This window comes from Zingiber officinale, chromosome 2B (assembly GCF_018446385.1).
Source record: "Zingiber officinale cultivar Zhangliang chromosome 2B, Zo_v1.1, whole genome shotgun sequence".
NCBI lineage: Eukaryota > Viridiplantae > Streptophyta > Magnoliopsida > Zingiberales > Zingiberaceae > Zingiber > Zingiber officinale.
The window spans coordinates 116,729,047-116,740,608 of NC_055989.1; the positions used below are offsets into that span (position 1 = coordinate 116,729,047).

The following is an 11,562-nucleotide window of genomic DNA, read 5'->3' on the forward strand; positions in this document are numbered from 1 at the left end:
TTTGGAAGAGTAAACTCCAAACAAGTGTGACCATAGTCGACTGGACCAACGAATCTTAAATATTATTAACACTGCTTTACTTTACTATTTTATATCTATTGTGCTAACTCAGTGTTGTAGGAAAGTCTTAATCAATCAGGTTGATCAAATAATAAGCAGGACTAGAGAAAGTTCAAATAAGTCTGGAGGACCATATATTTAGAGGATAAGTTAAGGTAAACTCCTAGAAAAGAGTACAATGAAGTCGTGTCCCGGTTGGACAAACCTTAGGTGTTAATCCGACTAAAGAAACCAACAGAGGTTTCTAAGTCGAGATCAAACAATCTCATCTGTCTCTTTCTTATATATGCATGTTATATCTAACTCTATTTTACAGGATCATCATTATTATTATACTATGTTAACTTTATTTTGTAGAAAAATGAAGTTTGACATGATTCAAAGATTTGGTCAACAGAACCAAGTAGTTCACTCTACCAATCCCCAATGATGAGAACATATCAGATTCAAAGTGTGTTGAAGAACGAAATAATGGTTCAACGGACCGAAAGAATGATCAACCTATCGAATTTATTTTGGTAACCAGATATCACATAAGATTGAATCATGCTTGGAAGGAAATGACAGAGTTCAGTCAACTAAACAAGTGATCGATTGACCAAACACATTTTGTAAGTGAAGAGTGGATTAGATCAGATCGGGAAACAAAGGAAGTTCTAGCTGTTCAGCAGACCGAATTGGCATTTAGTCGACCGATAAAGGCAGATTTCATGGAAGATATGATTTGGGCATATCAAAAGCTAGACGTGAAGTTAGCCAAATTCTAGAGGTCAGTCGACCGAAAAAGGATTAGTCGACGGAATAAAAAAAATTAAAAGGAGTCTCATAGTCAAACACTGGACAATCAATTCTCTCCAAGTCTCATACTCTGTTCTACTACTTCGTCTGTACAAGTCTTGCTACTACTACACCTACAAGCTCTCCAACAACCTATGCCCAAACTTCATTCTTCAGTTGTTAGTATTTTAATAATATGCATTTACTATTAAAGGGATAACTATCTGTTACTATCACCTTCATCTCTGTATGCTCTCATCCTTCTCCAAAAGTTTTCGGAGAGGAGATTTTAGTGATTGGTCGATTGCCTCTTCGAAAATGGTCCAAAGGATTGTGAGCCTTAGACTAGTAGTCAGCTAGGCTACGAACTGAGTAAACCGTCCGAGTCTTTCTTGTCTTGTTTTATTTTCCGCTGTCTAACTTTGTAAAGTTTTTTTGACGAGCAATATTTAACCCCCCCCCCCCCCTTCTATTGTGCTTTTTAGTCCTATATCTTGTTTGTATTTGTATGTGTATCTTATAGGAACCTGGAGCTAAAAACAAGACTAAAGAAGTAAACAGACGCAAACCAGATGCAGCCAAACCAAGTCCGGAGTGAACCAGACTTGACTCGAGTCGAACCGGACCCAAGCTGGTTTGGTCAACTGATCCTAAGGATCGATAGACTGATTGGTTTAGTCAGCATATCCCAAGGATTGGTAGACTGATCCCAAAGATCAGTTGACCGATAGGGTTCAGGTGACCGAGTTTGGGTCCAGACCCGAATTGATGATGTGGCACCTAGTTCGGTAGACCAATCCCAAGGATGGGTATGTCGATAAACTTGATAATGAAGAGATCATAGAGCATGATAAACTCAGTCGTAAGGATCAGGGTTATCCACGATTAGTATACCAATAAGGCTTATCGGTAGACCGAATGAGGCTTATAAAAAGAATCTCAAGCATGACGTTCCAGACAACTATTCTTCTACTACTCTCTCTCTCTCTCTCTCTCTCTCTCTCTATGCTCAAAAGAAAAGATAGCAAGGCAAAACTCTTCGACCGAGAAAGCTCCAAGAGGGGTGTGCTGCGCTCAGGATTTCTGGATCAGGTCACAGTGTTTGATTGTATTTCTTTTACAAGCCTGTACTTTCTTTTATATCTTGCGCTTGTATAAATCTATAAGCGGTTTCTTTGCCTTCGAAAAGGAGAAGATCTAGTAGGTACTTAGGCCTTGGACATTCTGACTCTGGGGCTAAGTAAAGTGGCGGTGTTGCTCTTTATTGTTTGTTTATCATATTTCAGCTACAACGACTAACTTTGATAGAACAAATGATGAAACATGAGAAAAAGACGGATTGATAGCACTAGTCCTACAACCATATCTACCTTTTATACACTCAAATATTTCATTTCAAGAAAAATTTTCATAAATTCAAATATCCTAAGTCCATCAGTCTATTGATAGATCTAGAGAGATCTTATTAGACTCATTCCAAGTATTACAAGTTTCTAAAATGCTCCAGAGTATATATGTGCTTAGAGATATCAATTTGAAGTCATTAACAATAATGATAAAAAGGTTTTCAAAGTTTATGACTTTAAGACAATGGATATATATCGTAGAGATATCAAAACAAGGCATAGACATCATAAATACTTTCACTATACTACCTTATTCTATTATATGTCACCTTTTGAGAAATATAAATCTCTAGGTCTATCAATGGATTTCGATCAAAACTTATTAATGGACCTAGAGAATTTTGATTTGACATATTCTAACTCTCGTGGGTTTCTACCATACTAAGGAGTCCAAATATACTCTTTTTTACTATTTTAAAAAATCAACATAATAATAGTACTAATGGTGTTGGTGTTTAAGTTGTAGTGTTGATTTAAAAAATAATAATATAGTGGTATTGGTGTGTTAGAATGTAGTGTTGGTTTTTAAAAATCAACATCCAAGAAAAAATATATTTACATGCAAGAGAAGATAGGAAAGAGAGAAGAAGTATGTACGCTCTTTACAAAATTGCCAAAGAAGATAATGCAATGCTTGACTAAGGGGAGGAAGAAGACATAATTTAGGAGAGTTGGGAATGTAAAATACCAAAAATAGGCGAATATTAATAAAAGAATTTTCTGGAATTTTTGGAAATTTTCCGGGAATTTTTCGGAGCTCGTATGGATGAGTTAACGGGGATAAAAATAGGGCCCGGGAAAAGCCTGTTTGGATTACCCATTTAAGTGAGGAAATGTTTATTTCTTAAATTCCTTTTTCTTTTTATTTTGTTTTCTCTTTTTCCTTATTTCCTCCGTTTCCCTCCCGCGAGCCCGAGCTATCCCCGACGCCTTCCCCTCGGACCCGACGGCAGTGCCCTAACCGCTCGGCGCCGGTTATCTCCTTCCCTTGCGTACAAAACTGCTGGCTAAGAGGAATTTCGCCGATCTCTTCGTCCTCCCTGTCCAAGCGGCGGCGACGCACGAGCACCAGCCGAACCAAGCTCAGATCTGCCCCAGCGCCGTTGTCACCTTTGCCCTAGCGCCGCCGCCGAGCCTCGCATCTCCACCGACGCCGAGCAGAGCTGGCGACCCATCCTCTGCCCTAGATCATCGGGATTCGAAAGCCGGGAGCGTGCGTCGATGACAGAGGAAGGTTTCTGGAGTTTTTCCTCTCTTCCGATTACATCACCGATGTCTTTTGCTTCCTTCCACACGACGACAGGCTGTGCCCTAGGTGTGATGTGAAGGTAAGGGATCTTGTTGGTTGATTGTTGAGGGTTTTGTGTGCCAATTCTTGATCCTTCTTCACTGATTCTCTTCAAACCGTGCCCTAGGTCCGTTGTCGGTGCTAGGTCTTGGCAAATGTTGTCTGATTGGGGGGTTAGTGGTATCTTCGATACTCTGCTTCATGGTTTGGATTAGGTGACTTCTGCTGGAGACAACCGAATGAAGGTAAGGGTTGATTTTAGGTATTAGGTCATTGATTTAATTTGGAATGCTTGGTTGATCTGTAACCTCATCTTGATCTGATTCCAGTGAGGTTGAGTGCTATGGATCGATAAGCATGGTGGTGAGGTGAGGTTCGGTGTACTATGGGATTCCAGTTGGTGCACAACGGCTTTGATCAAAGCAGAGAGGTGGATTTCAGTAGTTTACCTTGGTTCGGCAGGACCTATTTCCACTAACAATCTTGATGGCTGAGCTTGAGGACTTTGACGCATGACGAGTATCTCGATGTCGGATTTGGACTGGATACGATTCTTCTATATCTGAGGCGGGTACCTCTTGACTTATCTTTTATGATATTTTCATTGGATATGCATAGTATTTTATAACTACAAGCAATGAATATGTTTGCCTTTGGTATGTCACTGCTTGATATCCATAGCATGTTAGATTTGTCACCTGTGAAGTATCCGTACTTATATCTCGTGATTTGTTACCATGAGTATCTTGTTGCCATGAGTACCTTATTACCATGAGTATCTTAGTTTCTAGAGTGACATACCATGCTTTACTGAGGTTAGGGTTAGGCTCTGGATTTTTGTTTCTGACATGTATATCCAAATTATCTGATACTTAGGTTTTTATGCCATGCTTGGATTGTGTATTTCTATTGGTATATCATATATGATTCGTGTACCTAGATCTTGTGGCTTTGATCTGTGCATATTGTAGGTACATATGTTATGGAAGGGGGATATGTTTAGGATCTAGGTTGTTATACCATAGAGGACCTGTATACCCTAGATCCGTGGATTTGACATACTGATACTGTGGTACCCATATTATGTATATATGGATTTTCTTTATGCTGATCGGGACATTCCATACTTATTATGTTCGGGACATAGGTTTTGATATTCTATCGACCGTGTACTCTAGATCTTGGTATGTGACCATCGATTTTACTCATTTTATACATATGGATATGGTTATGTTGATCGTTTATGACCATGCTTAGTGTCATGCATCATGATTGCATCCTTGCGCGATTATCGGCTCTACTATGGTTGAGCACATCGCCATTACATGTATTGCGCACACCACCACTCATGGATTAGTGGTATATCGAGCGGTGTGTGGCGGTTCTTGTTTGCTCCGTTGGTCGGTGACTCTGGTAGCCGGCAGTTCTGCTCTGTTAGGGTAGTAGCCGGCTGACGGTGGACTCTGTTTGGCTCCGTTGGTCGGAGCCGGCAGAGATACCTCCCGTCATCGTGTCCGGAGATGAGAGCATTGAGCTCCCCATTTATGATTTGGGGTCACAGGAGAGTACTGAGAGATCCCGTCCACTCGGTCACTCGTCAGGAGCAGTGACACAGTTGTCACAGCCCTACCCACTCGGTCTCACCATGGTGTGTGAGATGACTGACTGGCGTCAGGGGTGACCAGGACGCATCATTAGCATCATATGCATTGATGCATTTATATTCTTACGATTGTGTTTGCTGCATTTGGTTGCTGCATTTTGGTTGGATGCATACTTTTGACCTGCATACAGGATTATTGACACTTTCGGTTGACGACCCTTTTGTCTGGATAGGAGTTCCTGGTGAGTACAGCTTCCTCAGTTACCTTTCAGTTTTGCATATTCCCTATATATGATTAGGAAGTTGTATTCCATGTTTATTGCTGTTAGATATATCTTACTACTCATGTCCATTGGTATTCGCTGAGTTGTTGAACTCACCCCCATTGACACTATCTTTTCAGGTACCAGGTTATTTATAGTGTCGCATAGAGCATCCTGTCTGCTGGTCCCCACGTCACATCAGAAGCCATATCTCCGCATTTTTGTTATTTGATCTTGGTATATGAGATGTATGTATTTGACTTTGTGTGTTCCGGTTTTGTGTTCGGAGTGTTGATGCTGTATGTGATGTTTTGTATTGGTTGTTGGTTGTGTAAGCCTAGCCGGCTAGCAGTCTTTGTGTTTTGGTTTGTATTTGGTTTCTGTCATTTTCCGTGTTTTGGTTTTGTTCCAGCCGAGTGGGCTGATGATATATATATACTGCGTGGTTGTGTGTATATATTTCAGCCGCCTGTGGCTGATGTATATTGTGTATGTAGAAAGTTTCATATTGTCCACCGTACAGGGGAGGTGTTGTCGAAATTTCTTCAGACAGGGACTCCTCCGGGGCGTGACAGTTGGGCAAGCATAAGTAGGAAACATTGAAGTAAAGAAATCATTCTTTTAAGTCATATAATCATAAGAGTATTGACCTATTCGAGCTAACCGATGGCTAGGGTTATAAATCAACCAAGCGTTCATGAACAAACTTGGTGTTCGGCTTGGTAAGAGCTTATTTATGTTCGTTTAATATGCACAAGATCAATTAAACAAACAAGCTTGAACAACTCGTTAAACTAAATAAACAAGGTTGAACACATATATGTTCAGCTCGTTAATATTCATAAACAACATTCGTGAACAATGTTCATAAATAATATTTATGAAGCATATTCATTAATAAAACTCTTATCAATTGCTAAATAAATAATAAAATAAAATAATAGAAACAAATAAGTTTGAATTATCAAACTCAATAATCAATCAAACAATTAAAAGTTTTAAACAATCAAACAACTTTGAATTGAGAGCTCAATAATATCTAAATGAACTAAGTGTTGGATCGTAGCGTTCGCTAGAGGGGGTGAATAGCGATTAAAAATAAATCGTAGCGAGTACGCAGCGGAAATAGAAAGCAATGCTAACACAGACCAATTTTACTTGGTTCGGAGCCTTTGTCGACTCCTACTCCAAGGCCCGCACATAAAGATGCTTTCGATGGGCAATTCACTAGCAATTCGAAACTTATTACAAATCTAAGTACAGGAAATGCTAAAATAAACTCCGACAATAATAATAAAGAAAAGAAGAAAACGGAAAGACACTTTGTCGGAGTAGCGTCGTAATGTCGCAGGAGCGCAAGAATGCAGATTGTGAGTTAATTTTCTAGCTCCAGCCTTGACCCTCCTTGTATAGGAGGTTCGGGGCGCCCGCAGCCCTTCGGGGCACCCTGAAGTGACGTAGCCGAGACAACCAGTGAACTCCATGTGACACAGCGATGTTAGGGATAATATTTGTCTCCGAGCGGCCGGGGGCCTCCCGGGCACCCGGACCTTGGACCTCCCGGGCGCCCAGACCTCCGGGCGCTCGAACCACTTTTTCTCCAGGAAGTCCTCTCCTGCAAGAAATGATTAGTCCGAGACAAAATGCAATTTATATTACCCTGCAAAACAAAGTATTAGCATAGTTATAATAAACAAAAAGAGTGTTAATTAGATTCCGTCTCTCCGAGACTGGAATCTAGTCAAGATCTCGACTTAGAGTTCTGAAATGGTTCTAAGTCAGATCGGCGCCTAAGTTCCCTTCCCAAGAATGTGTCCTCGCAGTCACTTCTTTCAAGTGACTTACCTTCACTTACCTGCCAGACGTCCGGTCAGCTCTTCGACTCGTCTGGACTTCGCGCCAGCTATCCGGTTAGCCTTTCAACCTATCTGGACTTCGTGCCAAACGTCCGGTCAGCTCGTCAACCCGTTTGGACTTTATGTCAGCTATCCGGTTGGCCCGTCGACCTAGCTGGGCTTCGTGCCAGACATCCGGTCAGCCCGTCGACCTGTCTGGGCTTCTCCTGCACACTCAGTCAGAGTGTTAGATCAATAACAAAACTAACTTAATCTATTTTGTCATTCTTCAAAATCTGGATTAGACCGTTAGTGCTAACCGCACCAACACTAAGCTCGAGCTAAACATGAATTAAAAGTTTGATAACATTTAAACAAACCAAGCTCAAGTCAAGGTTCAAACAAGCTAAAACTCGTAAAAAATAAACCACAAACCAAGCTTGAACAATCATTTCAAAAGCTAAATTTATTTTAAGCTCGGCTCGGTTGCCTTATCAAATAAGCTTAATATTATAAAATTTGACTCGACTTGACTCGTTTATTGCCCTACTAGTGGCAACTTTACCATAATTTTTTTTTTTTGAAAGATTTTAGTTTTTTCAAACAATATAATAGATTTGAACATTATACAATGAATCTATAATTCATAAATACCTAGTAATCACTCTATTTAAAGAGTATAATTATTTTCAAATTTTGGCATGAATCTGCTTCTATTAATAAAACATGTAATAGTACAAAATCTCGGCGCCCACGATAATAAGCGATAGGTAGGACCGTCAAATAACGAGAATTGGATGCTCACAGTTATGCATGCATCCACATCAATTTCTCTATTACTATATCTAAAATTTAAGATAAATAATCCACTTTATTAAATTTAGATAATTACTTTTCACTACACACTACATCAAATACCTTAAAATTTCTATCATCCTTAATTTTTTTATTATTTTCTTCTCTTTCTTCTATTTTTTATTATTATATTTATGAAATGAATGGAAGGAGAGAGATTGAGTGAAGAAGAGAGATTAAAAAGAAATATTATTTTATTTTTAGAGTAGATGTTTCATTCCCTAAATTTAGAAAATCATTATTCATCAAATTTAAATTTAAAGAATAGATAGGATAACTAATGAAGAGGGTTTTTAGTTACCCTATCCAAAATTTATGGTAAAATCTTTGGATAGGGTAGTTGATGTGGATGCTCTTATACTTCAACTATTAGTGATATTGGATTGTCCATCAAAATTTATCTATATGGACTTGGATTCATATCTTCGGTGATAAAAGATGAATATGTTCATTTTCAGTACCCTCGTCAATCCGTCTTAAGACCAATACGAAGAAGGTAAATCATGAACGACTACCAGTCTTTGGAATAATGACTAGCACATAAGAGAGGTATTTACCTCGACTTTACCGAAATTTGAACCTTAAATTTCATAATGACAATATCTCATGTACTAGCTACTAGATCGTCCCAAGGAGACGGGATTCATCATCTTCGGGATTCATCGATTGGAGAGTTGGATATCTTAATTATTTAAATAAAAAAATAGAGATTATGCCTTGAATTATTTTATTAATAAAATATGTAGAAAAAAATTACAGCTAACAACCAATTTATTTATATATAATTTAATTCCAAGTTTGTGCGTGCCCTTTTATCAGGATTATGCGAAATGATCTGCATCCCTTGGCTTATCCAGTACCACGACCGCACTGCCTTGATGACGACCATTCCCTCCGATGGTGCCTTGGCTTTCGCCAGAGCTGTCGTTGCAGTTTCTCCCAGCCGACCTCGATGCTACTATGGCCTTCCTCGGGGCAAAAGAGCTATTCCACGTTCCATTCCTTTAACCCCTCGTCTCGCTTTCAGGTACCAGTTACTCTTCCTCATACTTGATCTTACGGCTAAGGGTGTGGGCAATGATCGGATCCTGCCAGATTCTTTCATCTTCTTCATTGGATCATTGTGTGTGTGTGTGTGTGTGTGTGTGTGTGTGTGTGTTTTGAGATGGATTTGGCTGCTTACCTCACCTGATACTAATTGTCGCGGAGGATTATCCTTATGCACAATAGAAAAAGGTGAAATTTTAAGTAGGAATCCTCATTTTGGCTCTCTAACGTCCAACATATTTTTTAGTTCTTCTAAGTTGCAAAATTTTTAGTGCTTGTTCAGTTATGTGGAACCCCATTCATCTCTCTCTCTCTCTCTCTCTCTCTCTCTGTCTCTGTGGCTTCATTTACATGTATTTTTCTCAAGAGACAAATCTAGTAAGAAAATCCTTACAGTTATAAATGTGTAGAAAGGAAAAAAAAAATCTAGTAAGAAAAGTCTTACAAATTTGTAGAAAGGGAGAAAATCTGAATAGGTACAATGTAACTAAAGGCATAAAAGGTATAAGCATAGCAAAGTTTAAAGCATATTCTAAGTTCAACGATAATCACGATAATCTAGAAATTAAGACCGGAGAGTAAGCTATTTATCAGATTGTGAAACCTATAGGGAAAAAAAAAGAAATGTAAAGGCTTTGGTAATACTAGTGCATAAAAGATGAAAAAATCAAATGGTTCTTGTTGCTGACAATACAATTATACATGGATGGAAACATTATTCTTACAAGGTATTATGTAATGAGCTTTGCATAATTTGGTTTTAGAGATGGAAAATTTAGGAATAAAAAATTTGATCACATTGTTAGATCAACTGTGCTAAGGAAGCTTTAGTAAAAATGAATGTAGATAAGTGTAAGTTTGGATTGTATTCCTATTGTGGTTTGAAGGAGTTTATGAGATTAAGATATAATTTGGTTAGTTGTGTTATTCGCTAACATTTTGAGACTTAAAGAAGGTTTTAGAAGAATGGAGGAAAAAGCTGTTCTACTTATTTGATAGAAATAAAGGTGACATACAATATTTCTTTTGATTGTAGAGTTCTCAAGATGGTGAGTTATACCATAAAATTTTGAGAAAGAGATATTGAGAGGAGAATAAGAGATGCCCAATTCTTACAATCAATTTGGTTTCATATCTGAAAGATCAAGATGATATTTTTGTAAAATTGCAATTTAAGGATAAATAAAAAAGAAAGATATGTATACGAGTTTTATTCTGTTTAAAAAACATATGTTTCTGAGGAGAAAATGCATATGAAAGAGTCCTATCTTCTAGACAATTATTGTGGTGGATTTTGGAAAATAAATGAAATTAGTAATTATATTGATGTGATAAAATATATCTATTTTAATGTTCTGACAATGTTAGAAATGTTAAGAGTATGACAGAATGTAGTTTTACTAATAAGAAGAATTAACAAAATAATTAATATGGATGGACCAGCATGCATTAAAAATTGAAAAAGAATTATGTTTTATAGTGTTGGTAAATATTTTATATCTAAGAGTTTGACCTTTATGCACAATATACTTTATATCTCATTATTGTCAAGCCACCTCTAGCATCACCATTTTTTGGAAGTCAGTGATGTGATTTGTCTTTGAACATGCACTCGAGAGTTCATCACCATAGAATTTTGTTTTTCCTTGCAGGTTAGGGAATGTGGCAAACTTCCATGCAAAGCACAGGATACCACTAATTTTCTCTTTGGACAATTCAAACGCAGAAGCTACTACCAAAACTAATGCTGATGGCCCACCATTTCTCACGATCTTGGCTGGTCTCTTGATCTTCCTGCTCATCTGTTGGCTTGTTGGCTCAATAGTCATGTGGCTTGTTGGTCTGATCACAAACCAACCTTCCTAAGATAATGCTTCTTTCTGTCTTTTTCTTCATGTAATTGCAAATTTGTGGAGCTTATCTTTATCTGACTAGGTTGGCAGGATGTTAAGTTTCTAATTTGTTCAGACCACTTATAAGATAAAGAGTCAGTTTAGGTCTATGTTAATAGCGTGATGTCTCAGTAGGTATGGCCTTAATCCTTCTTAAAGTAGTTGATATTTATTGGGTTTGTTCTGTAGATTTGTTTAAAAATCTTAAGACAAACTTTTATCCTCCCTTTTCTCCATCAATGTTTTGGTCGTCAATTTTGCAGCTCTTAGATATAAATCATATAATAGCTTGAGTTTTTTGCTGGGCATTTTTCCAATACGAGCCATTCATCTATCAAGACAGGCAGATATTTATTTATTTATTGTTGCTAGTTCTATTTTTCCTTGGCTTGAACTCGACTCGATTTATACTGACTCGACTCGAATTTGCTCGAGCATGTAGAATTGAGCTTGAGTTCGAGCTCGATATTTAATTATGGGCTCGAGTTTGAGATTGATTTTTTTATTAAATAAATTAATAAATTATATATTATATA

The 11,562-nt window shown here is 37.9% G+C and overlaps 1 protein-coding gene across 1 annotated transcript; it reads left to right on the forward strand.

The window, feature by feature from the left end:
* Positions 1-8,893: 8,893 nt before the first annotated feature.
* On the forward strand, positions 8,894-11,345 carry LOC122046889. The gene is made up of 2 exons (XM_042607830.1): positions 8,894-9,114; positions 10,787-11,345. The coding sequence occupies exons 1-2, from the start codon at positions 8,918-8,920 to the stop codon at positions 10,998-11,000; spliced, it is 411 nt and encodes a 136-aa protein (XP_042463764.1). The 5' UTR covers positions 8,894-8,917; the 3' UTR covers positions 11,001-11,345.
* The last annotated feature ends 217 nt before the right edge of the window (positions 11,346-11,562 follow it).

Excerpts from the sequence above, each read along its gene's own strand:
- LOC122046889 (XM_042607830.1), top strand. The coding sequence starts at position 8,918 with ATGATCTGCATCCCTTGGCTTATCCAGTACCACGACCGCACTGCCTTG. Across the intron at positions 9,115-10,786 it reads ACCCCTCGTCTCGCTTTCAG|GTTAGGGAATGTGGCAAACT; the intron begins GTACCAGTTACT and ends TTTTCCTTGCAG.